The sequence below is a fragment of the Geotrypetes seraphini genome, chromosome 2, assembly GCF_902459505.1.
Source record: "Geotrypetes seraphini chromosome 2, aGeoSer1.1, whole genome shotgun sequence".
Classification (NCBI taxonomy): Eukaryota; Metazoa; Chordata; class Amphibia; order Gymnophiona; family Dermophiidae; genus Geotrypetes; species Geotrypetes seraphini.
In genome coordinates, this window is record NC_047085.1 from 449,741,475 (window position 1) to 449,768,060 (window position 26,586).

Here is a 26,586-nt window from a genome sequence, read left to right on the forward strand (position 1 = left end):
GAGGGACACAGCTAGATAATGAGCTGGTCACAGGTTTGTGTTGAACCAAACTCAGAGGCTTCCAAAATTGAACAAAATGCTCCAAGTGGGGCCTCACCAACAACACGTACAGGGGCATCAACACCTCCTTTCTTCAGGTGATTATTCCTCTCTCTATACAGTCCCGTATCCTTTTCACACTGTTTTGCTGCCTTCAGATCCTCAGACACTATCACTCCAAGGTCCCTCTCCCCATCTGTGCATATTAGCCTCTCACATCCCAGCACGTATGGCTCCCTCAGGTTTCTACTCCCCAAATGCATCACACTGCACTTCTTTGCACTGAATTTTAGTTGTCAAACATTTAGACCATTCTTCCAACTTTTGCAGATCTTAGAATCTTAAAGCAAGATGATGGAGAGTATGAGGTAAAGAGGTTGCGAATGCAGAGTAAACATTCAACAGGGTACATAAGAAAGGGAAAGAAGAGGGAGGAAAAGAAATAAGATTGAAGAGGTTGTGGTTTAACCTGCAGAGGTAGGGTGAGAACTGATTTGGAAGACCAGGATTGGGAATGATAACTGCAGCAAAGAAAGAGCAAGAGAGTATGGATTAGAGAAGGGGAGGCATAACAAGTGACGAAGACAAGATACACTCAGACAAGAAGTGGTTGAATGAAGGGAAGAAAATATTGAAGTTTGAGAGATGGAAAAGTAAAAATACAAATGGCTGGTGAGGTAATGAAAGCAGAAAATAGGCAGTGTGGTCTGGTGGTATGCAGTGGTTTGCAACGGGGGAATTGTAGGAAGATTTAGCATCATGGAGGGAAGTCAGCAGAATCATAGGACCCCCCCCCCCCCAAAACCTATGAAGTTGTGTTAACACTCACCTGATGGCATGTGCTACCTAGCAGGCAGATCTCCCTAGCACCTGGATGGTAGCTGGAAGGAGCAAAATCCAAGTGGTTTGGGGTCACACTACCACTACTGTACTTCCATTACATAAAATATCAATTCACCTATTTATTATCTGTTACTCCTTTTTTTGGATGGTATTCCAGATATCCTTCCTTTTTCAACTGCATTTTTTCAATTATGGGGTCTTTTACTTAGGTGTGCTAACATGTCCATTATATTCTATGGACGCGTTAGCATTTAGCACGCGCTAAATTAGCTAGCGCACCTTAGTAAAAGACCCTCTTAATGAGCTAACCCTTTTTCCCTCCCTTGTGCAGAAAGTTTTTCCCCCTGCTGCTGTGACCTTCTGGCTCAATCAGATATACATTCATCTGCAGCTATCAAGAGATTATTTTTATGCTTTCACCTATATAACCCAGTCAACAATAAAGATACACCTGAGAGGCGTGGACTGATTCTCGCTAGAAGATCCAGCACGTCTGGTTGTTAGGCTATCCACAATAAATAGGAATTAAAAAAACAAACAAACAAAACCCTACAACACTGATGTAAATGAAATTAGAGGCTTTCCATACCTGACCGCAGCTGCAATATTAACTGCTGAGGCTGGATCTGAGTAATATCTTCTGGCTTGAGCTTCTCCGCAGTACCCTTGCTGCGATTTGTTACATCTTTATTTTTGCTCACTTTTTGACTTCCTCTAGGATTTTCGGTCATATTTAACGGGCAGCCTTTACTTAACAAAGTTACTAAATCATCACATCGGGCCGAAGTTGTCTCACCTTCTTGTAAGAAGTCCTGCAAAGATTTTAAAAATTTGAAATTAGGCAGAAAAGAGAAACATGGAAAATTATGTCAAATCTGCTCATCCATACCAAGTACTAAGCCCTTGCTCTTTCAGAGATTCTCTGTGCTTCTCATGTATACTTGAATTCAAATAGTCTTCAGTCTCTTCCCTCTCTGGAAAGTCATTCTACACATCCATCACCCTTTGCTATGTCCTCTCATTCCACAGCTTCCTTTCAACTAAAAAAAGGCCACCTTCTTGTGCATTTATATCATGGAAATATTTAAACGTCTCTATTGTATATCCCTGCTCCACCTTTCTTCTAAAGAACAAATATCGTCAGACCCTCTATCATTGGAGGGAGGGTGAGGCAGGGACCTGGGGGGGCCCAGGTGTAACCCCTAAAGCCGGCACCGTTCAGCCAGACACCCCTGTGTCACTGAAGAGAAAACCTCAACAGGAGAAAAAAATGTTCCAGTCACAGCCAGTATCCAGGAGCTAATTGAATAGCGACCATCACCTGCTGGGAGATAGAGCATACTGAAGATGCAGGAGGCGTGCCAGTCAATAGGATCACCTGTTAATCAGTTTCTCTATTTCCGCCTGCTAGTAGATGTGTGCTATCCCCATTAGTCTCTGGATTCTTCTGCTGCTGTTGCTAAGGAAGAGCCTTTTAAATGTGGTTTGGACCTTGGCCTCTTTTTCCAGAAATCTGGCTGGAGAATCAAGGAACAAATCCACAGGATGGCAATAAAACTTGATCTTGTAACGAACTCAGATGATGTCTAGCATCCATTAGTTGGAGGAAATTTTCTTCCACGCCCTCCAAAACGCCAACATCTTCCCTTCAATATATGGAGATGCGGCTAGAGAATGACACGATGACAGACTGTCACCGTTTCCATCCCCATGGATAACCATGAGAAACCATCCCGTGTCATTCTTTAGTGTCTATCTCAACCTCAGTCCTTCTATACCAGCATTCTTCAGTGCAAAGCCTGAGAGTTGGTGGCTGTGCCTATTCATACTCTGATTCTTCCCTCTCGCCTTAAAGAATGGCACGGGGATTGTTTCCCATGGTTATCTATGGGGACAGACACTTGACAAATTCTGTCACCATGTCATTTTCTACATGCGGCCACCAACTTGGCATCATTGGGACTTTTTGAAGGTTGGTTGATGAAGGACCCTGGCTGCTTGCATCTGAGGTAGCTAAATCACTGCCTGTAACCTTGGAAGGATCTCTGGGTAGAGGAACTCAGGTTGTACTGGTGAGAACGGTGGGAAAGACAAAAATTACCTCTATTCCCTTCTGGGGGTCTGCGCAGCGTATTCTCTGGCAGAGACTTAGGGTGGCCATCCACCACAATGGCCATAAGGATATCTAGGCTCTTATCAAAAAACATCTGCCCCTTAAAGGACAGTCTACTTAAGGTTGCCTTGGATGCTAAGTCGCCCGCCCACTGCTGGATCTACAGCATTCTGTGAGCAGAGACCATATATGCCAATATCTTACTCATGACCCTGAAAAGGTCATAAAGGGCATCTACCATATAACCCACCCCTTCTAGCACAATCTGGGGGCAGACGTCCTTTTCCGCAGAGGGCTCCCTTCTCAATCTGGTGTGGCCGGTCCATCAGCAAAAGAAGCAGTTGCTGCCGCTTTGATTTCCAAATTGTTTCTTCAAAACCATGTCCATCTTGTGATCTTACACATTTTTCAGGATAATTCCTCCGACCGAGAGTTGTGCATTTGGTGACCTGAGGATCTGCATCAACAAGATCGGCATCTGATCAACAGTTTGGTGGGGTTTTTTTTTATTATTATTCTTATTCATATTGGGGGTTTGTTTTTCCTGTATGTATCCTTCACACCATCAGAGCTCTGTCCTGCCACAAGGCACAGAGCTGGCCTTGCATTCTGCTACCAGACTCACCAGCCCCAGTTTCTCTTTGTGCATCCATGAACCAACATGGGCTCACTACATCATCCACTCATCTGGCAGGTCTTACTTGCTTCTGCTGACCGTGCCAAATTGTCTGGCTCCCTTTTCTAAATTTTATTTTTTGTAAAGCAGGAAGCTTGATATGGGGAGGGGGGAAGGTAAGGGAGAGAGGCAAGAATTGGAGACACAAAAAAGGAGACAGAAAAAAAATCTTCTAAGAAAGAGTTTATCCAATCAGGAAAGGGTCTCGGACTGTTTTCAGTAGGATTGCTTCAAAGCCCTGCTGCCCTGTGCTCATCTTGGGGCCAGTTCTCCCAGTAAGCCCATAAGCCCACACCAAATCAGGACAAGCTGTCCTACTTGGGACATCTTTCACCATCTGTTGAGACAGAAAATACTAAGCTGCTGAGACTTAACAGGAACTTTTAAACATCAGAGTTAGTTAGTCTGCCTTAATCTGTTGGCAGAGCAGTACAACCCATCAGTTCTGGAGTGGTCTAGTAGTATTTTATTGTTGTTTTGTTTTAACCCCTAACCTCAGTGACAGCTTCACTGATCAAGTTAGAGCCATGCAATTTATGACAGGCTGTATCTTTCTTTGGGTTTCTTACTCTTCCTGCAAGACTTGTATAACAAAGCATGCATACTCAATCTGACTGCTTAGCCTCATTGCACACCCAACAGCTACTTCTGTCCTTGTGAGAAGAAAAAAAGAGACTGCTGAGAGAAACAGGAGTTGTTGTCTATTAAAACAAAGTCATCTTTGGTCTTCGCCAGTTTTCTTTTAACAAATAAAGCACTATACAAAGGAATGGTTTGGAAAAGAAAAAGCTAGCAAATATTGAAGAAATTACAGAAGAAAAAACTGAAAACGTAATTAGATTTTCATTTATCCAATGGCATACCAGTCCTTTACTGACTAAATGTAAGCCCAGAAGGAGCTGAAATTATTGCTCTTATACCTATTTTCCATCCTTTTAAAGATTCTATGGCAAGTATGATGGTTTTTATTTTTGAGTGAGGAAAAACTGAAAAGAAAAAAAAAATCCATGTAGACAAAGGAGTTTCCACAGAAATACACACTCACCAACTTTGTGCACCACCCACAGTTTGGCCCTGCTTGTATACATTCTCCACATGACTTTGCGTTGGCTTTTAAACATTCACTTCCACCTGTTAAGGTATAGGGGAGAAAAGCACACTGAATCAGAATCAAAACATTTAATACTGACCAGATGCATTCACACAATTTTAAGTGCCTTAATTTCAGTATTATGCCCAAATTATAAAGTTAATGTTATACTTTTATACTCTCCAACCTAACAGAATGCTGGGAAGGAATCATACATATGGATTTGAAATATATCTGGCTATCCACCTGTTTAGGGGACAAAATAGCTCTGAAAATTAAAGGAACAGGAAAAACACACTGGCGCTGTGGTATAAACAAAAATACTTTTCCTCTCTCTTTTGAGTCCTAGTTCAAACCAGCTCTGGCAGGATACACATTTCAAATCTGACATATTGTAATCACAAAACAGAAAATAAAATTATTTTTTCTACCTTTTGTTGTCTGGTCATTATTCAAATCATGTTAGTCCCAGGCTCTGGTTTTCTTCTGATAACTCGCTTGCCAGGGTCTCCTGTCATTTGTCATTTTCTTCTTTCTCCGTGATAACCATCCATCTTCCATCTCTGTCCTCCCCTTCCATTTCCCTTCCCTCCCCTGGAGGTCTGGCATTTTTCCTTTTTTTTGTCTCCATCCCCACAGCTGCAGTGATGGGCCCCACCATCCACAGATCCACCATCTCTCCTTTTCTCAACTACCCTTTCATCCGGCATCTCTCCCTTGTGTCCCTGGTCCTATGCTTCCCCCTCCATGCCCAGCATCTTATCTCTCCCCATATCCAGCTTCTTCTTTCTCTCTTCCATAACCTCCTGTTTCCCCTTCCCCAGGTACAGGCTTTCTCCTGCCATCCTGCACCCTGCCCACCTACTTTGGAGCAGTATCTGTCCCTCTTGTACCCTTCCCCTTGTGGTCTTGCATTTCTTCTCCCTCTAGTCCAGCACCTCTCCTTTGCTTTCCTCCCCCTCTTTTTGGTTTGATCTCTCTCTTCCCCTCACTTCACTCCAGGTATGTCATCTTCCCTCCCCTCTCTTACTCCTTCCTCCTTCTACCTCTGCACAGGCCTGCCTCCCCACCACGAAGGAACTCTTCCTCCTCCTCCCTCTGCATAGGCCTGCCTCCCTGCCGTGAAGGCCTGCTCCCCGCCGTGAAGTCCTGCTCTCCCCACACAGGCCTGCTGCCCTGCCGTGAAAGCACTCTTCAGCCTGCTCCCTGCCGCAAAGACCTGCTCCCCCCACAAAGGCCTGCCCCCCTGCCGTGAAAGCACTCTTCGGCCTACCCCCGCCGCAAACGCCTGCTCCCCCTGCAAGCCTGTATCTTCCCCCAGCTTCCCCACTCTTACCTTAAGGCTAATACGGCAGCCTTCAGGATCGCTAGTGCTATAGTGATCCCTGCAGCTGCCCGTTGTCCTCAGTGGTACATTCTCTCTGCTATGGTCCTGCCCCTGCTCTGACATCAGGGGCAGGACTGTAGCAGAGAGAACGTGCCACTGAGGACGATGGGCAGCTGCAGGGATCACTATAGCACAGGGATAGAGAACTCCGATCCTCGAGAGCCATATTCCAGTTGGGTTTTCAGGATTTCTCCAATGAATATGCATGAGATCTAGTTGCATGCACCGCTTTCAATTCATATTCATTGGGGAAATCCTGAAAACCCAACTGGAATATGGCTCTTGAGGATCGGAATTCCCTACCCCTGCTATAGCACTAGCGATCCTGCAGGCTGACGTATTAGCCTAAAGGTAAGAGCGGGGAAGCTGGGGGGAGGCCTTTCTGACTGACCCTCACCACTCAAGCAGGAGCGGCAGCGGACGGCCAGCAAGAGGCAGTGCTGCAGCTTCTGCTTTAGGAAGGCACGGGGGAAGGGTCGGTCATTGAATCAAGATAGATGCCCACACTCTCCCTCTGTCCTAAAATTCCCGCCGTGCTGTGACCCAACCCCTTCCCCCTGCAGCGGGAGAGATGCCCACACTCTCCCACTGCCTTAAAATCCGTGACGCGACCCCTCCCCCTGCAGCAGGAGAGATGCCCACTCTCCACTCAAGTGGCTAAAGAGCCGCATGCGGATCACGAGACACGGTTTGCCGATCACGGCACTAACTCCTCCACTCAGGGTATACATTTTCATAAAATGAGGATTTCCAATGAATTTTACAGGAAATTAAGCAAAAGTCAATTGCTGTTCTCTGAAATAGTTTTCAGAACGATTTTGTTCTAAGCATAAGAAAAACGATATTTAATAACTAAAAAATTATTTCCACAACTGGAACAAACATAGAAAGCCCCACATATTGTGATTATTTCTTTCATTTTAAATTTATATATTTAAAAAATTGATTCACCTTGCTGAGCAGATCCATACCAAATGGAACAACTGAGTAAACTACTTATGAAAAAGAGTTTAAAATCCATCTGAAAAACAAAATATAGTTGCATGTATTAATACAATGATGCATAATTTGTATGCAATTTATTCAAGAAGCAATTCCTCCGTTTACTAAGATGCCAACTAAATTCAATTACAATAGTCCTAATATTTTTCCAACAACCTAAGCTAAAATAATTATTTGCCTAATTTCCTATAGGGACACTGAGGCCCTGATTCTGCAAAGTGCATCCCGATTTTAGGCAGCTGTAGGTGTCCTACAGCTGTCTAATCAGCCAATCGGGATGCATGTTTAAAAAAAAAAAAAATGCAATAGGCAGGCCACCTATATTGAAGGCGCCTCCAGGAGCCTAGGGAGGCCCACAAAACCGCCTAAGCTCGCCTAAGAGCCTTTGGCGAACCTAGGCAGCCCTACGCGTCTCCCTAGTAGAGGAAGAGACGCTTACAATGTAGGCCAGCAAAATGCTGGCCTACATTGTAAATAGACGCCGCTATACTTATCGCGGCAAGGGATCTCCCTGCCGCAATAAGTATAGCGGCTGCCTGTCCCCCCACCCCGATCGCCGGCAGGAGGGTGTCCAATCACTCCTGCCGTAACGCCACCCACTCGACACCCCCGATCGCCAGCAGGAGCATGTCCAACCCCTTCTGCCGGAGGACGCCTCACCCGGACCCCACCGTGCTAACGCCCCCCCCCCCCCCCCGCCATGCTAACACTCCCCGATGACCCCCTAATCTCCCCCCCAAACTAACTTCTTAATTGTTGGCCGGCTGGACGGGTCTTGGTGCCGTCCAGCTGGCAGACCCGCCTCGTGGAAATAAGGCGGGACCGCCCCTTCCCGGCCCATCCCCGTTCAGCCTAAGGCCTGATTGGTCCAGGCTCTAGAAGCCTGGACCAATTAGGCCTTAGGCAAAGCGGGTCTGCCCATCCGCACTAAGCCCAAGGCCTGATTGGCCCACGCGCCTAGAGCCTGGGCCAATCAGGCTTTAGACTTAGTGGGGATGGGCCGGGAAGGAGTGGGCCCACCTCATTTCGACGAGGCGGGCCTGCCAGCTGCACGGCACCAAGACCCGTCCAGCCGGCCAACAATTAAGAGGTTAGTTTGATGGGGGGGAGATTAGGGGTGGTCATCGGGGAATGTTAGCATGGCGGGGGAGTTAGCGCGGGGTGGGGTCCGGGGGGAGATGTCCTCCGGCGGGAGGGATTGGGCACCCTCCCTGCCGGTGATCGGGAGTGTCCGGTGGGAAGCGTTCCGACAGGAGGGGCTGGGCACCCTCCTGCAGGTGATCAGGAGTGTCGGGTGGGCGGCGTCTACTCTAACCCGATTCTGTTAGTGTAGGCCCGATTCTGTATAGGTCACTCCTCCCGGGCGTCCTATACAGAATCCGGGCCTGAGTTTATAAGATTGTATTCTCCAGTTCCCTTATCCAGAAAGTTTCAAGTTTTATTAAAATTTGATATTCCGCTTATCAATTTTCTAAGCGGTATACATTTCAAATCTTAAATCAGGAAGGCATTAAATCAGACAAACTTTGACTCTAGAGGACATTTTAAACGCATCATATGCAGCTTGAACCATATGCATGTGTTGAAACTCTGGAAGTCGATGTTGAGGAAGATATTTGAAAAAGTCAGGCATGGCATTGACCAAATGTTTCAGGTAAGATGTGAAGACAAAGTTATAGTTTAAAATTCGGTTTGTCATCATTTAATTTTGATACAGCCGACGACCAAACTTATCCATGGTCCTACCTTCTCGGCCAGAAGGGACGGTAGCATAACTTTGGAATGATTGGTTCTTTTTTAAAAAAGACTCCATGAGAAGAGACTGATGGGCTAATTGAGACTTCTCAAATCCCTTACAATGGACCATCTCATATCAAGAGGGAGAGAGGGGGAGGGAGAGGGAGAGAGAGATGCCAGACCATGGGAGAGCTGAGAGAGAAGCCAGACCATGGGAAGGAGAGGAGAAAGATGCCAGACCATGGAGGGAGGTGAGGGAGATGCCAGGCTATGGGAAGGAGAGGAGAAAGATGCCAGACCATATGAGGGGGAAAAGGGAAGACAGAGTTATGTGACCATGGGAGAGGGATGACAGTGCATAGGTATGGAGGAGAAGGGGAGACAGAGGGAGGAGATGGTGCACCGAGATGGATGCGGCAGGGAAGAGATAAGAATAAATGCTTCTTATGGATAGATGGGAATAAGGAAGAAGAAAATGGGAAGAGATGGTAGACATGGATAGATGGTAAGGGAAGACATTGAAAAGTAGATAGATTTTGAGAAGAAAGCAGAAAAATGGAAGAAAGTTAAATGTTAAAAGTTAATGCTAAAGATGGATGTATAGAACAAAACACAAATGTGCTCATAAGCTCTTCATCAAGGCACCACAATAGCGGTACAACGTCGCTGGAAAGGTGCTTGAATTATAATCATAACACATTGAATGGAGCATGACCTTTTCAGATAAGTGGTCTACTGTTAAACAGCTTTTGTAGAACCATAACATTTGCCACTCCAGTAGAATCAAGATTCCTTGCTCCATGCAATGTGTTATGATTAAAATTCAAGCACCTTTTCCAGCGACGTTGTACCGCTGTTGTGGCGCCTTGCTGAAGAGCTTATGAGCACATTTAAATATTTAAAAGCCTTTAAATGTTACATGATGATATTATTTGAGAAACTTGCCCAGTATTGATGAGAGGGGGGTCTTTTGTGTTTTGTTCTATTTTGAAAGTATTGCCTCCTTGAGTGGACTGTAATTCAAAATCCCTGGTCTGTTTGGATCAAAGATGGATGGATGGCAGAAAGTGAAGGACAGAAAACAGCAAATGAATAAGGTGGCCCTGGATACACAGTTAAGAGCACAGACAGAAGGAAATTCTATCAGAGACTGGGAAAAGATAGTTAGAAAAATAAAATCACCAGACAACAAAGGTAGGGGAAATGATTTTATTTTCAATTTAGTAACTGAAATGTGTCAGTTTTGAGAATTTACATCTGCTGTATATATTTTGCACTGGTCAGGAAGAAATGCGTTTGTTTATATTTCTCTGGGGTTGTACTGCATTCAGAGTCTTGCATCTTAGAGTTTTGTTTGTCTATGTACTTTTAGTTTGTGGTCCTATATTTGCATAGGGGTTATCTGTAGGAATGAATGTTGAGAAGAATACAGTATGCTTCGTGTAATTTAATTTTGTGGTTAACCATTATGCGTTGTTAATAAAGCACAGTTACTTACCGTAACAGGTGTTATCCAGGGACAGCAGGCAGATATTCTTAACTGATGGGTGACGGCACCGACAATTTTAGAGTGATTGCACTCTAAGAACTTAGAAAGTTCTAGCTAGGCCGCACCGCGCATGCACGAGTACCTTCCCGCCCGACGGAGGCGTGCAGTCCCCAGTTAGGATAAGCCAGCTAAGAAGCCAACCCGGGGAGGTGGGTGGGACGTAAGAATATCTGCCTGCTGTCCCTGGATAACACCTGTTACGGTAAGTAACTGTGCTTTATCCCAGGACAAGCAGGCAGCATATTCTTAACTGATGGGTGACCTCCAAGCTAACAAAAAGAGGGATGGAGGGAAGGTTGGCCATTAGGAAAATAAATTTTGTAAAACAGATTGGCCGAAGTGATCATCCCGTCTGGAGAATGCATCCAGACAATAATGAGATGTGAAAGTATGAACTGAGGACCAAGTAGCAGCCTTGCAGATTTCCTCAATAGGAGTTGATCTGAGGAAAGCTACAGACGCTGCCATAGCTCAAACCTTATGGGCCGTGACAGAACCTTCCAGTGGCAGTCCGGTCTGAGCATAACAGAACAAGATGCTAGCAGCAAGCCAATTGGATAACGTACGTTTAGAAACAGGATGCCCCAACTTATTTGGATCAAAGGACAGAAAAAGTTGGGGAGACGATCTGTGAGGCTTAGTGCGCTCTAAATAGTAAGCCAAAGCATGCTTACAGTCCAAAGTGTGCAAAGCCTATTCTCCAGGATGAGAATGAGGTTTCGGGAAGAATACAGGCAGGACAATCGACTGATTAAGATGAAAGTCAGATACCACCTTAGGGAGGAACTTCGGATGTGTACGCAGAACCACCTTGTCATGGTGAAAGACTGTGAAAGGTGGATCGGCAACTAGTGCATGCAACTCACTGACCATCCTGGCAGAGGTGAGAGCAATAAGGAAGACCACTTTCCAAGTGAGAAATCTGAAATGAGCTGTGGCCAATGGTTCAAAAGGAGGTTTCATTAAGGCGGAAAGAACCACATTAAGATCCTAGACCACAGGAGGGGGCTTGAGGGGTGGTTTCATATTGAAAAGTCCCCGCATGAATCTGGAAACCAAAGGATGAGCAGTAAGAGGTTTTCCTTGAACTGGCTCATGAAAAGCAGTAATGGCACTGAGATGGACTCTGATAGAAGTAGATTTGAGACTAGAGTTAGACAAACAAAGGAGATAATCCAACACTAGTTCTACTGCAAGCGAAGTTGGATCATGATGATGCAGTAGGCACCAGGAAGAAAACCTGGTCCACTTCTGTTGATAGCACTGAAGAGTAACCGGCTTCCTGGAAGCATCAAGAATAGAACGGACAGGCTGAGAAAGAAGAGAATGGGCTGAGAGATATCAAGCTGTCAGGTGCAGTGACTGTAGGTTGGGATGGAGGAGGGACTGCTGATGCTGAGTAAGCAGAGAAGGAAACAGTGGAAGAAGTATGGGCTCCCTGGAACTGAGTTGAAGCAGAAGGGAGAACCAATGTTGCCTGGGCCACCGTGGAGCGATGAGAATCATGGTGGCTTGTTCCCTCTTGAGTTTGAACAAGGTCCGCAGCATGAGAGGCAGAGGAGGAAATGCATAAAGGAATAGATTGGTCCAATCCAGGAGAAATGCATCTGCTGCCAGACAGTGAGGGGAGTAGAGTCTGGAGCAAAATTGGGGCAGTTGATGATTGTGAGGAGCTGCAAAAAGGTCCACCTGAGGAGTACCCCATTGAGTAAAAATGGACTGGAGAGTTATGGGATCGAGAGTCCATTCATGGGGTTGGAGAATTCTGCTGAGATTGTCTGCTAAGGAATTCTGCTCGCCCTGGATGTAGACAGCTTTCAGGAATAAGTGGCGGGCTGTCGCCTAAGACCAAATCTTTTGGGCCTCCTGACACAACAGGCGAGAGCCCGTCCCACCCTGTTTGTTGATGTAGTACATTGCTACTTGATTGTCTGTGCAAAGTAGTAGAACTTGAGAAAAGAGGAGATGCTGAAAAGCCTTGAGGGCATAAAACATCGCTCTGAGTTCCAGGAAATTGATGTGATGTTTCTTTTCCTGGGCAGTCCAAAGACCTTGTGTTTGGAAATCGTTCAAGTGAGCTCCCCAGGCATATGAGGATGCATTTGTGGTGATGAGGAGGCAGATGAAACAGAAGGCCTCTGGAGAGATTGTAAGATTTCAACCACCATTGCAGAGACTGTCAAAGAGACGATGTCACAGATATGTGTCACAAACAAGGATCCGTCGCCTGGGACCACTGGGTAGCTAGGGTCCATTGAGGAGTGCGCAGGTGAAGACGTGCGAAGGGGGTGACATGAACTGTCAAGGCCATGTGACCCAAGAGTATCATCATTTGTTTGGCAGAGATGGACAGCTGTGAGAGCACCTGCTGACAGAGATGAAGAAGAGTCTGAAGGCGATTGGATGGAAGAAACGCCCTCATGAGAACAGTGTCCAAGATCGCTCCGATAAACTGAAGCCGCTGAGAGGGGATGAGATGCGACTTGGGAAGATTGATCTCGAAACCCAGAAGTTGGAGAAATAGGATGGTCTGGTTGGTGGCCTGCAGCACTTCCTGAGATGAAGGAGCCTTGATTAACCAGTCGTCCAGGTAAGGGAAGACTTGTAGATGGTGAGAGCGTAGGAAAGCGGCTACCACAATGAGACACTTTGTGAATATCCTGGGAGAGGAGGCAAGACCGAAGGGTAACACTTTGTACTGGTAAAGCACAGTTACTTACCGTAACAGGTGTTATCCAGGGACAGCAGGCAGATATTCTTGACTGATGGGTGACGGCACCGACGGAGCCCCGGTACGGACAATTTTAGAGTGATTGCACTCTAAGAACTTGGAAAGTTCTAGCAGGCCGCACCGCGCACGCGCGAGTGCCTTCCCGCCCGACAGAGGTGCGCGGTCCCCAGTTAGGATAAGCCAGCTAAGAAGCCAACCCGGGGAGGTGGGTGGGACGCAAGAATATCTGCCTGCTGTCCCTGGATAACACCTGTTACGGTAAGTAACTGTGCTTTATCCCAGGACAAGCAGGCAGCATATTCTTGACTGATGGGTGACCTCCAAGCTAACAAAAAGAGGGATGGAGGGAAGGTTGGCCATTAAGAAAACAAATTTTGCAAAACAGATTGGCCGAAGTGTCCATCCCGTCTGGAGAAAGCATCCAGACAATAATGAGATGTAAAAGTATGAACTGAGGACCAAGTAGCAGCCTTACAGATTTCCTCAATAGGAGTGGAACGGAGGAAAGCTACAGATGCTGCCATAGCTCGAACTTTATGGGCCATGACAGAACCTTCCAGTGATAGTCCGGTCTGAGCATAACAGAATGAAATGCACGCTGCCAGCCAATTAGACAACGTACGTTTAGAAAAACAGGATGCCCCAATTTATTCGGATCAAAGGATAGAAAGAGTTGGGGAGATGATCTGTGGGGCTTAGTACGCTCTAAATAGTAAGCTAGAGCCCGCTTACAGTCCAAAGTATGCAGAGCCTGTTCTCCAGAATGAGAGTGAGGTTTTGGAAAGAAGACAGGCAGAACAATGGATTGGTTGAGATGGAATTCAGAGACAACCTTAGGGAGAAACTTTGGATGTGTACGCAGAACCACCTTGTCATGATGAAAGACTGTAAAAGGTGGATCAGAAACTAGTGTGTGGAGCTCACTGACCCTCCTGGCAGAGGTGAGAGCAATAAGGAAGAGAACCTTCCAAGTGAGAAACTTGAAAGAAGCCGTGGCCAAAGGTTCAAACGGAGGCTTCATTAAGGCGGAGAGAACCACATTAAGATCCCAGATTACAGGGGGAGGTTTACGAGGTGGTTTCACATTAAAAAGACCTCGCATGAATCTGGAGACCAAGGGATGAGCTGAAAGGAGTTTTCCATGGACTGGTTCATGAAAAGCAGCAATAGCACTGAGGTGGACTCTGATGGAGGTAGACTTGAGACCAGAGTCAGACAAAGAAAGAAGATAATCCAACAAAGTCTCCACTGCCACGGAAGTGGGATTATGATGATGGATAAGACACCAGGAAGAAAATCGGGTCCACTTCTGATGGTAGCACTGCAAAGTGGCCGGTTTTCTAGAAGCATCCAGAATGGAATGAACTGGCTGAAACAGAAGAGAATCATGTGAAGTCAGCCCGAGAGATACCAAGCTGTCAGGTGCAGAGACTGGAGGTTGGGATGCAGAAGGGTCTCCTGATGCTGCGTAAGCAGAGAAGGAAACAGTGGAAGAAGAATAGGTTCCCTGGAACTGAGCTGAAGTAGAAGGGAGAACCAATGTTGCCTGGGCCACCGTGGAGCAATCAGAATCATGGTGGCTCGTTCCCTCTTGATCTTGAACAAGGTTCGTAACATGAGAGGCAGAGGAGGGAAAGCATAGAGGAACAGATTGGACCAATCCAGAAAAAATGCATCTGCTGCCAGACGTTGAGGAGTGTAGAGTCTGGAGCAGAAGAGGGGCAGCTGGTGATTGTGAGGAGCTGCAAAAAGGTCTATCTGAGGAGTGCCCCACTGAGTGAAGATGGACTGTAGAGTCAAAGGATCGAGTGTCCACTCGTGAGGTTGGAGAATTCTGCTGAGTTTGTCCGCTAAAGAATTCTGCTCTCCCTGAATGTAGACAGCCTTCAGGAACAATTGGTGATCTGTGGCCCAAGCCCAAATCTTTTGGGCTTCCTGGCACAAGAGGCGAGAGCCTGTCCCACCCTGTTTGTTGATGTAGTACATTGCAACTTGATTGTCTGTGCATAGCAGAAGGACCTGAGGAAAGAGAAGATGTTGGAAGGCCTTGAGGGCATAAAACATCGCTCTGAGTTCCAGGAAATTGATGTGATGCTTCATTTCCTGGGCTGTCCAAAGGCCTTGAGTTTGGAACTCGTTCAAATGAGCTCCCCAGCCATAAGGGGAGGCATCGGTGGTGATGACAAGTTGATGAGGAGGTAGATGGAACAGAAGACCTCTGGAGAGATTTGAGGATATCAACCACCATTGTAGAGACTGACGCAGAGATAATGTCACAGATATGTGTCGTGAGTAAGGATCCGTCGCTTGGGACCACTGGGTAGCTAGGGTCCATTGAGGAGTGCGCAGGTGAAGACGTGCGAAGGGTGTGACATGGACTGTAGAGGCCATGTGACCCAAGAGTATCATCATTTGCTTGGCAGAGATGGAACGTTGTGGAAGTACCTGCTGACATAGAGATTGAAGAGTTTGAAGACGGTTGGATGGCAGGAACGCTCTCATCAGGACTGTGTCCAGCACCGCTCCAATGAATTGAAGTCTCTGAGTGGGGATGAGATGAGATTTGGGTAGATTGATCTCGAACCCCAGAAGTCGAAGAAACAGGATGGTTTAGTTGGTGGCCTGGAGTACTGTCTGAGAAGAATTGGCCTTTATCAACCAATCGTCCAGGTAAGGAAACACCTGAAGGTGGTGAGAGCGTAGAAAAGCAGCTACCACAATCAGACATTTGGTGAACACTCTTGGAGAGGAGGCAAGACCGAAGGGTAGCACCTTGTATTGGTAATGACGATAGTTGATCATGAAGCGGAGATACTGTCTGGAGGTCAGATTGACCGGAATGTGAGTATATGCTTCTTTGAGATCTAGGGAGCATAGCCAGTCGCCGTGATTGAGAAGAGGATAAAGAGTGGCTAGAGAAAGCATCCTTAATTTCTCTGTGACCAAACATTTGTTGAGATCGCGAAGATCTAGGATGGGTCTGAGATCTCCTGTTTTTTTGGGGACCAGAAAATAACGGGAGTAGAATCCCTGCCCCTTTTGATCTAGAGGAACTTCCTCTATGGCATTCAGAAGGAGGGATTGAACCTCTTGAAGAAGGAGGGAAGACTGAGGAGTGTTCAAAGCAGACTCTCTTGGCAGACTTTGGGCAGGAAGAGTCTGGAAATTGAGAGAGTAGCCGTGGCGGATGATGTTGAGGACCCACTGATTCGAGGTGATGATTTCCCAACGGCTTATGAAATGAGTAAGGCGTCCTCCTATGGGCTGTGGGAGGTGGACAGAAGGAGGAAGACTGGCTACGTCCTGGAGAACCAAGTCAAAAGGGTTGAGTGGATTTTTGTGAAGGAGGAGGTTTCACTTGTTGTTGCTGCTGTGCAGGTCTAGCAGCCTGCCTTTGCTGTTGCCTCTGACGCCTGGGTTGTTGCTGGGCCTGTGGTAAAGGACGAGCCACAAATCTACGTTGATAGGCCGACTGCTGGCGAAAAGGCCTGGTAGGTGGGGTCTTTTTCTTTGTCTTAGGGAGAGTGTCCCATCGAGTCTCATGAGCTGAAAGTTTTTGAGTAGTGGAGTCCATGGATTCTCCAAACAGCTCATCCCCTAAGCAAGGTGCATTGGCCAGTCGATCTTGGTGAATGACGTCGAGTTCTGAAACTCTAAGCCATGCCAGCCTCCGCATGGCCACCGACATAGCCGTGGCCCTAGAGATCAGCTCAAATGTGTCATAGATTGATCTGACCATGAACTTGCGCAGTTGTAAGAGCGATGCAGAAGTCTGGCGAAAGGCGGATCTCTTACGATCATGGAGGTATTTCTCAAAAGATGACAAAGTCTGAATGAGATGCTTGAGGTAGAATGAAAAATGGAAAGCATAGTTCCCTGATCTGTTTGCCAGCATCGCATTTTGATACAACCTCTTGCCAAACTTATCCATGGCCTTACCTTCTCTGCCAGGAGGGACAGAAGTGTACACACTAGCCCCCGTGGATTTCTTTAGAGTGGATTCCACCAACAATGATTCATGAGGGAGTTGTGGTTTGTCAAAGCCCGGAATAGGTATGACCTTATATAAGGAGTCCAGTTTGCGGGGAGCTCCTGGGATGGTCAAGGGTGTCTCCAGATTTTTGTAAAAAGTCTCTCGCAAAATATCATGGAGAGGCAGTTTGAGAAATTCCCTTGGAGGCTGGTCAAAGTCCAGTGCATCGAGAAATGCCTTGGACTTTTTGGATTCAGCCTCCAAGGGAATAGAGAGAGAGTCACACATCTCTTTGAGAAAAGAGGTAAAAGAAGTTGCTTCAGGTTTAGAGGACGGATCTAAAACAGAAGGATCCTCTTCCCCTGATGAACACTCTCCCTCTGAGAGAAGAGGGTCCTCCGAATCACCCCACAGATCAGGGTCCCTTACTTGAAAACTGCGGTCCCGGGATTCCAGTGTGGAGGGTTCTAGGTGTCGAGTTTTATGCATCGACTTCCCAGACCTCTGTGAAACGGTACCGGGAGATGTTATAGGCTGTGTCGGCGCCGAAGTTTGAACAGCCTGGTGTAAGGATCTTGGTTCCGGCGCTAAGACCGGCATAGATACCGAGGAAGTAGTATGCATCGGTACCGACAAGGTGGATGCTGACAAAGGAGGCTGCTCCACTGCCGGTACCGGAGGTTCAGACCGGACCGGGACTGGAAGGCTCGGTGTCAGAAGAGCAGGTAGCAGCTGCTGTAGTTGTTCTTTGAGCTGTACCTGCAGGACGGTGGCAATGCGCTCGTCCAGTGAAGGCACCGGTACCGCTTTTTTCTTCTGCGGTACCTTGGGTGCCGCTCTACACTCCGAAGAGGAACCCTATGTCGAGGGGCTTACCTCAATCGGAGCGGAGCGCTTCCGCGGGCGCCTCGAGGTCGGCAGGATTGGGCTCGCTGCCACCGAGACCGGAGGGCGCTCCAGCGGGGAAGGCTTCTTAGCCGGCTTACCTGATGGGTGCGACGCCGGCGCAGTGTCGACGAGGCAGGTGCCGACTGCGTCGGGGTCGAAGTAGGGATCGGTGCCGCCGAATCCGACATCTCGGTACCAAACAATAATCGCTGTTGGATTTGGTGATTTTTTAAAGTTCTCTTTTTAAGAGTGGCACAGCGGGTGCAGGTGGACGCTCGATGGTCAGGACCAAGACACTGCAGACACCAGTTGTGCGGGTCTGTGAGTGAAATTGGTCGAGCACACCACTGGCACTTCTTAAACCCGGGTTGAGGGGGCATGAAGGTAAAAACGGCTTCTGCCAAATCGAAGGCCGAGGCCTCAATGGTGGCAACAGGCCCCGCCGGGGCGAAACCGAAAAAATGAGAGAAAAAAAAAACAAAGTTTTTTTTTTGTTTTTTTTTAAAGAAAAGAAAATAAAGAAAATGAAGGACAAAAAAATTTCCTTCAGGGTTTACGCGAGCGGGAAGCACAAAAAAATTCTTACAACAGCCGTTGAAAGAAACGCGTCTTCTTAGCTCCGCGGAAACTAAGAAACTGGGGACCGCGCGCCTTCGTCGGGCGGGAAGGCACTCGCGCGTGCGCGATGTGGCCTGCTAGAACTTTCCAAGTTCTTAGAGTGCAATCACTCTAAAATTGTCCGTACTGGGGCTCCGTCGGTGCCGTCACCCATCAGTCAAGAATATGCTGCCTGCTTGCCTGGGATAATGACAATGACTGATCATGAAACAGAGATACTGTCTGGAGGCCAGATTGACCGGAATGTGAGTGTAGGCCTCCTTGAGATCGAGGGAGCATAGCCAGTCGCCCTGAGTGAGAAGAGGATAAAGTGTGGCTAAAGAAAGCATTTTGAACTTTTCCTTGACTAAGCATTTGTTGGGATCTCGGAGATCTAGAATGGGTCTGAGGTCCCCGTTTTTTTTGAGAATCAGAAAATAGCGGGAGTAGAATCCCTGCCCCTTCTGATCTGGAGGAACTTCCTCTATGGCGTTCAGAAGAAGAAGGGATTGGACCTCCTGAAGGAGGAGGCAGGACTGAGATGTGTTCTAGGCAGACTCTTTTGGAGGACTTTGGGTGGGAAGAGTCTGAAAATTGAGAGAATAGCCATGGCGGATGTTTAGAACCCACTGGTCTGAAGTGATGATCTCCCAACGGCTGAGGAAAGTAGAAAGACGTCCTCCTATGGGTTGAGGCAGAAGGGACGATGGTGGAAGATTGGCTAGGCCCTGGAGAATGAAGTCAAAAGGGTTGAGTAGACTTCGGTTGGGCAGGAGGTTTCACCGGTTGCTGCTGTTGAGCACGAGGCTGTTGGCGTTGCTGTTGACACTGCCGTCGAGGCTGCTGAGGAGCAGGTGGTAGGGGATGAGCAGAGTAGCGGCGTTGATAAGAGGATTGTTGGCGAAAGGGCCGAGCAGGTGGAGGTTTCTTTTTATTCTTCAGCAGAGTGTCCCAGCGAGTCTCATGGGCAGATAATTTTTGTGTGGTGGAATCGAGAGAGTCACCAAACAATTCATCCCCGAGGCAAGGAGCATTGACAAGGCGGTCCTGGTGGTTGTCATCAAGCTCCGAAACTCGAAGCCAAGCGAGACGGCGCATAGCCACAGCCATGGCAGTAGCCCTTGAGGTCAGTTCGAAGGTGTCGTAAATCGAACGGACCATGAATTTTCTGAGCTGTAATAGACTAGAAGTGTATTGGTGAAAAGAAGGTAGCTTCCATTCAGGCAAGTACTTCTCAAATTAAGCCAGTTGTTGAATGAGGTGCTTTAGGTAAAAGGAGAAGTGAAATGCATAATTACCGGATCGGTTGGCAAGCATAGCATTCTGATACAAACGCTTGCCAAACTTATCCATGGACTTCCCTTCTCTGCCAGGAGGGACAGAAGCATAGACACTAGTGCCCGCAGACTTTTTGAGAGTGGACTCAACCAACAAAGATTCATGTGGGAGTTGGGGTTTGTCAAAGCCTGGAATAGGAATAACCTTGTACAAAGTGTCTAACTTACGAGGAGCACCAGGGATGGTTAAAGGTGTCTCGAGATTCTTATAAAAGGTCTCTCTCAAAATGTCATGGAGGGGCAATTTAAGAAATTCCTTTGGAGGCTGATCAAAGTCCAAAGCTTCAAGGAAAGCCTTAGATTTTTTAGATTCAGCCTCCAAAGGAATTGAAAGAGACTCACACATCTCCTTTAAAAATGAGGTAAAGGAGGAATGGTCCGGTTTAGAAGAAGGTTCCCGTGGAGGGGGGGGTCTTCCTCAGCTGAAGAAACCTCGTCCTCAGACAGCACCGGCTCTTCAGAGTCATCCCACAGATCAGGGTCCCGTACCTGAGAGGCTCGACCCCGGGAATCCGGTGTCGAAGGTTCAGCATGCCGGGTTTTGCATACCGACTTCCCGGATTGCACAGAGGAAGTTAAAGAGTGCTGGTGCCGGGAGTGATCAGACTGCAGTGGAGGCTCTGTCGTTTGAACAGCTCGATGGAGGCCTCTCGGCTCCGCCAATAATACTGGCATGGAAGCTGAGGAGGCAGAATGGACCGGTACCGACAGAGTGGAAGCCGACAATAGCGGCTGCTCCACTGCCGGTACCGGCGGTTCAGACCGGTCCGGAACTGGAAGGTTCGGTGCCAACAGAGCAGGAAGAAGCTGCTGTAATTGCTCTTTCAGTTGGACTTGAAGGACAGCCGCAATACTGTCATCCAAGGAAGGCACCGGTATCGCTTTCTTTTTCTGCGGTACCTGTGGTGCCGCTCGATGCCAAGGATGAGGAGGCCGAAGAGGATGCACTCACCTCAATAGGGACGGAGCATTTACGGGGGCGCCTCGAGGTCGGCAGGACTGGACTCTCTGCCGCGGCGACCGGAGGACGCTTCAAGGAGGAAGGCTTCTTAGCCGGCTTACCTGAGGGGTGCGACGCCGGAGCAGTATCACGTGGCGTCGATGAAGTGGGTGCCGGTTGAGAAGCCGCCGACTTCGGTGTCAATGCCGAGGGATCAGCCATCGTGGCACCGAACAAAAGTTTCTGTTGAAGCTGCCTGTTTTTTAAGGTACGCTTCTTAAGAGTAGCACAACAGGTGCAGGTGGAAGCCCTATGATTTGGACCCAAGCACTGCAGACACCAATTGTGCGGGTCAGTCAACGAGATGGGGCGCGCACACCGTTGGCACTTCTTGAATCCTGGCTGAGGGGGCATGAAGGTAAATACTGCCTCTACCAAATCGAAAGCGGAGGCTTCGATGGTGGCAACAGGCCCCGCCAGGGCGAACCTGAAAAAAGAAAGAAATTAAGAAGTTTTTTTTTTTTAGAAACAAAGAAAAAGAAGGAAGATAAGCTTCCAACAAGCAAAAAATACGCGAGCAGGAAGGCAAGAAAAAAGTTTTCAATGGCCGTTGAAAAAAAACGTGTCTTCTTAGCTCCGCGGAAACTAAGAAACTGGGGACCACGCGCCTCCATCGGGCGTGAAGGCACTCGCGCATGCGTGGTGCGGCCTAGCTAAAACTTTCTGAGTTCTTAGAGTGCAATCACTCTAAAATTGTCCGTACTGGGGCTCCGTCGGTGCCGTCACCCATCAGTTAAGAATATGCTGCCTGCTTGTCCTGGGATAAGATTATATTGTGTGTGTATATCAAAAATGAATGGAAAAAATGGTATTACAATTAGTACTATTATTGGGGCAGGGTCTGGCCCATGACTTAGCCTGTGTATTAGATTTCAGCCCCTTAATGTGATTGAGTTTGATACCCCTGGCCTAGAGATTCAATCAAAATGTTTTGGACCAGGGCGAGTGGGAACTGAGGAAGTCTATGAATGTTGATGACTTCTGAAACATGAACTGCAGACAAAGCCATTAGATGGCTCTTCATTCACTAGCATAGAAGGGCTACCACTACTGTTACCTGGTACCCCTCCTACCTATTGACATTTGCTACTGTCATGGAATTGTCTAACCCAATTCACATTGCTATACGAAGAGGGGCTGGCCAGGGAGGCGAAAAACTTCAAGGCATTCTTCAGTTACGTAAAGGGGAAACGACCAGCGAGGGAGGAGGTGGGGCCGTTGGACGATGGGGATAGGAAGGGAGTGATTAAGGAGGATAAAGAGGTAGCTGAGAGACTGAACACGTTCTTCTCGTCGGTTTTCACGAGAGAAGACACATCTAATATACCGGACTCAGAGGATCTCATGAGTGGGGAACAGGCTAAAAAATTGGAGCACATAGAGGTAAGTAAGGAGGATGTCCTCAAACAGATAGACAGGTTAAAATGCGGCAAATCACCGGGTCCAGACGGGATCCACCCAAGGGTTCTGAAGGAGCTAAGACAAGAAATAGCGGGCACAATCCAGCATGTTTGTAACCTATCCTTGAAAACTGGAGAGGTACCAGAGGACTGGAAATTGGCAAATGTCACAGCTATCTTCAAGAAGGGATCGAGGGGTGATCCCGGGAACTACAGGCCGGTGAGCCTGACTTCAATTATAGGGAAGATGGTGGAAGCTATGATAAAGGACGGCATTTGCGAGCACATCGAGAGGAATGGCCTACTGAGAACAAGCCAGCACGGATTCTGTAAGGGAAGGTCGTGCTTAACGAACCTTCTATACTTCTTTGAGGGAATAAGTAGTCGGGTGGACAATGGGGAACCCATCGACATCATTTACCTCGATTTTCAAAAGGCTTTCGACAAGGTGCCACATGAAAGGCTGCTTAGGAAGCTGTGGAACCACGGGGTGGGAGGGGATGTGCACAGATGGATCGAGCACTGGTTGTCGGGTAGACTGCAGAGGGTCGGAGTAATGGGCCAATATTCTGACTGGCGGGGAGTCACGAGCGGTGTGCCACAGGGATCGGTTCTGGGGCCGTTACTCTTCAACATATTTATCGATGACCTAGAAAAGGAGGCAAAGTGCGAGGTTATAAAATTTGCAGACGATACCAAACTGTGCGGAAGAGTTAGCTCCAGGGAGGAGTGTGAGGACCTGCAAAGGGACCTGGACAAGCTGGAAGACTGGGCAAACAAATGGCAAATGCGCTTTAACGTGGAAAAATGCAAGGTCATGCATATAGGGAAAAAGAACCCGTTGTTCAACTACAAATTGGGGGGGGGCGTTGTTGGGAGACAGCAGACTTGAGAGAGACTTGGGTGTGCTGGTGGATGCATCACTGAAGCCATCTGCACAGTGCGCAGCAGCCTCAAAAAAAGCCAACAGGATGCTGGGCATCATAAAGAGGGGCATAACAACCAGGACGCGGGAAGTCATCATGCCATTGTATCGAGCGATGGTGCGTCCACATCTGGAATACTGCGTTCAGTATTGGTCGCCACACCTCAAGAAAGACATGGCGATACTTGAGAGAGTCCAAAGGAGAGCAACGAAACTGGTAAAAGGGCTGGAACACTGCCCATACGCCGAGAGGTTGGATAGGCTGGGGCTCTTCTCTCTGGAAAAGAGGAGGCTCAGGGGTGATATGATAGAGACCTTCAAAATCATGAGGGGCATAGAGAGGGTGGATAGGGACAGATTCTTCAGGCTGAAGGGGACAACAGGTACGAGGGGGCATTCGGAGAAACTGAAGGGAGATAGGTTCAAAACGAATGCAAGAAAGTTTTTCTTCACCCAAAGGGTCGTGGACACTTGGAATGCGCTACCGGAGGAAGTGATCAGGCAGAGTACGGTACAAGGATTCAAACAGAGACTGGACGGATTCCTGAAGGATAAAGGGATCATGGGATATTGAGAAAGCTAACCAGAAAATAAGTATAGAAACCCAGGTCGTGCATGTGCAAGATCGGAGGGCTAGGAAGGGAAACCAAGGCGGCATGGGGGCCCCTTCTGGTGATTTAGACAGGTCATGACCTGTTTGGGCCGCCGCGGGAGCGGACTGCTGGGCAGGATGGACCTGTGGTCTGACCCGGCGGAGGCACTGCTTATGTTCTTATTATGTACTGCAGCCACCACTGGAATAAACTTAAGCAGGGCTAGGGAAACTGCAGATGGCTTCCAAGTTGCATGCAGACCATGAAATTTCCTGGCATGACCATTTCCCCAGTGCTACCTGGCCTCAACAGTTATTATGGATATGGTTTCTATGGTTTTCTGCTGGAATTTAATTTTTAGTCTACCCAAACTTATTAAACATAAAAATATGTAACAGTTTAACATCTGAGAGCATGATCATTTCAGCAAGTAAATAAATAAAGTTACATTATACCACTTAGCACAAGACTGCTGTATTCTTTCAAAATGACCAGCCTCCGAGATAGGTTAACATGTTGCCTTTTTAGGGAAGCCTTACACTGCATGTGTTATAGATACAAGCAGAACAGAATAAATAAGTATAGCAAACACTTGACACACTGACTAAAATGGTTTGGAACACAAGCATTCCTGTGGAAATGCATCTTTCAAATGAAAGCAGGTCTGGACAGATATTCCACACACCAGCAGTGTTTCCATATAAGGACAGCCCCTGGCCTCCACTGCAGTTTTGTGTCAGCCCCCAAACTCCTGTGCCTTAGTCAGCTTCCGTTAATGATGAGCACACATAGCAAACAGAGGACGAGAGTGAAAAAAGGCTTTTCTAAAAAGTGTGCTACAAGTATACTACATCACTTGTTTTTTTTAATTGTTAAAACAACTGTCAAAAGCAAAATTAAGCTGCTTTAATGTCACACAAATCTATCCTTCCAGAAAGGCTTTGGATTTTATTTTTAACATCTGAATCCTTTTAAAACTTTTATCTGGTTAAGGTCTGGCCAAGTTAACAGCTTGCTTCCCTATTTACAGCCAATTTGTTCCAGATGTTCTCTGTTATCTAACAAACAGGAGAACCTCCTTGGTAGAAAACTGTACTACTTTTTTTCATAGAATATTTTATTTAAAATTTATACAAACAATATAAAATAAGAAAGCAATGCAATAAGTGAAAAAGCAATTAAAAGTTATTGAAAATTAGTCTTGAGATGTCTCAAAACTACTAACATTCTACAGTATCTAATTTAATATCAACAGTTAATCGTTACATTTAAAGTAAACATTCCCAAATTTTCTTAAATTTTCACAAACTGCTACTCTTAACAGCATAAATTTTCTCATATTTACTATACAAACTAAACATACTCCACCAAATGTTATAATCTAATTTTGAAAAATCTTTCCAGTTATATAATATCATTTTAACAGTTATTAGATTTTTCAATAATTGTGCTTTATAAGTATCTACTTCTGACAATAAAACACCAGACACTACTTAACATTCAAACTTTGAATTCAAGAGCTACCCCTAAATTTCTCTGAAAGTGATGATATTCTATAAGCTAATCTGCGTTGCCCCCAGGTAATCTTTTTCTTTTAGCAGTTAATAAAATCTGACATGAAGGAAGGCTTCCAGGTCAGCCGTGAACTGCGTGCAGGAACCAGTGGCTGTGGCTTTGCAAAGTGTGACTGGGAGGAGAGAGAGCAGGCCAGAGGAGGTAAACACCCGAAAGAGGCATGAATTTGGGATGCTGAATCGAGGGAAAGATGACGAGGGTCACGTTGCAACACCGAAGGGAGAAGAGGCGCGTTGGTACAGGAAGGGAGAGGCAGAGTTGCATTCAGACACAGAAGGAAGGGAGGGAGCACAAACTTGGGACACAGAATAGAGGGAGAGCAGGAACGATGCTGAAGTGAGCAACAGTGTTTGAGTGAGAGGGAAATATATGGAGGGAGAGAGGGAGGGGAGCATAAACTTGGGATATAGGATGGAAGAATGGAGGGAGTGAGGGAAAGAGATGCCGAGATGGGGGAATAGAAAGGGAGAATTGTTGGGGCATGGGTGTGAGTAAGAGGGAAAGAGATGGGGAGGGAGGGAGGGAGAACTATTGGACATAATGGTAGGAGAGGCATGAGGCGCTGCTCCTTGTGATCGTGGGCAAGTCACTTAATCCTCCATAGCCCCAGGTACGTTAGATAGATTGTGAACCCATCGGGACAGATAGGGAAAATGCTTGAGTACCTGATTGTAAAACCGCTTAGATAACATTGATGGTATATAAAATCCTAGTAAAACTTGAAACTTGTACAGACGCATGGGAAGAGAGATGAGAGAAAGAAATGTTTGATATGGTGATGAGGGAAGAGTGGGATGGATGAAGAGCGAAAGTAAGTGTAAACCTATACTTTCTATTTAAACTACAGTACTTTATTTTGAGGATTGTTTTTTTATTGTTCTTTAATGCTTTTATAGACTGTGTACTGTACAGGATCAGAGTTGAATTTATATGTAACTTAAGAACGGTTTAAAAAACAGAACTCATTCTTAACCCAAGGACTGCCTGTATATGTATTGAACATGCATAAGAGATATATACACCATGTATGTAAATTATTTCATGCATATTTATTGCAACTATTCAGAAAACCCAACTGGTTAGACATTAGGGTTGTCCAGAGAAACCTAAAGTTGGAAAAACTGTGTGAAT

At 46.8% G+C, this 26,586-nt stretch overlaps 1 protein-coding gene across 3 annotated transcripts in view; it reads right to left on the minus strand.

Annotated features, from left to right (window-relative positions):
- ITGB1 (integrin subunit beta 1) overlaps nt 1–26,586 on the minus strand; it is a 234,339-nt gene that overhangs the window by 156,425 nt on the left and 51,328 nt on the right. For all 3 annotated transcript variants that reach the window (XM_033931504.1, XM_033931506.1, XM_033931505.1), the window contains 3 exons: nt 7,100–7,169; nt 4,717–4,802; nt 1,472–1,694 (listed from right to left, as the gene is read on the minus strand). In XM_033931504.1, coding sequence (XP_033787395.1) covers nt 1,472–1,694; nt 4,717–4,802; nt 7,100–7,169 — 379 coding nt within the window. The remainder of the gene's footprint in view (nt 1–1,471; nt 1,695–4,716; nt 4,803–7,099; nt 7,170–26,586) is intronic.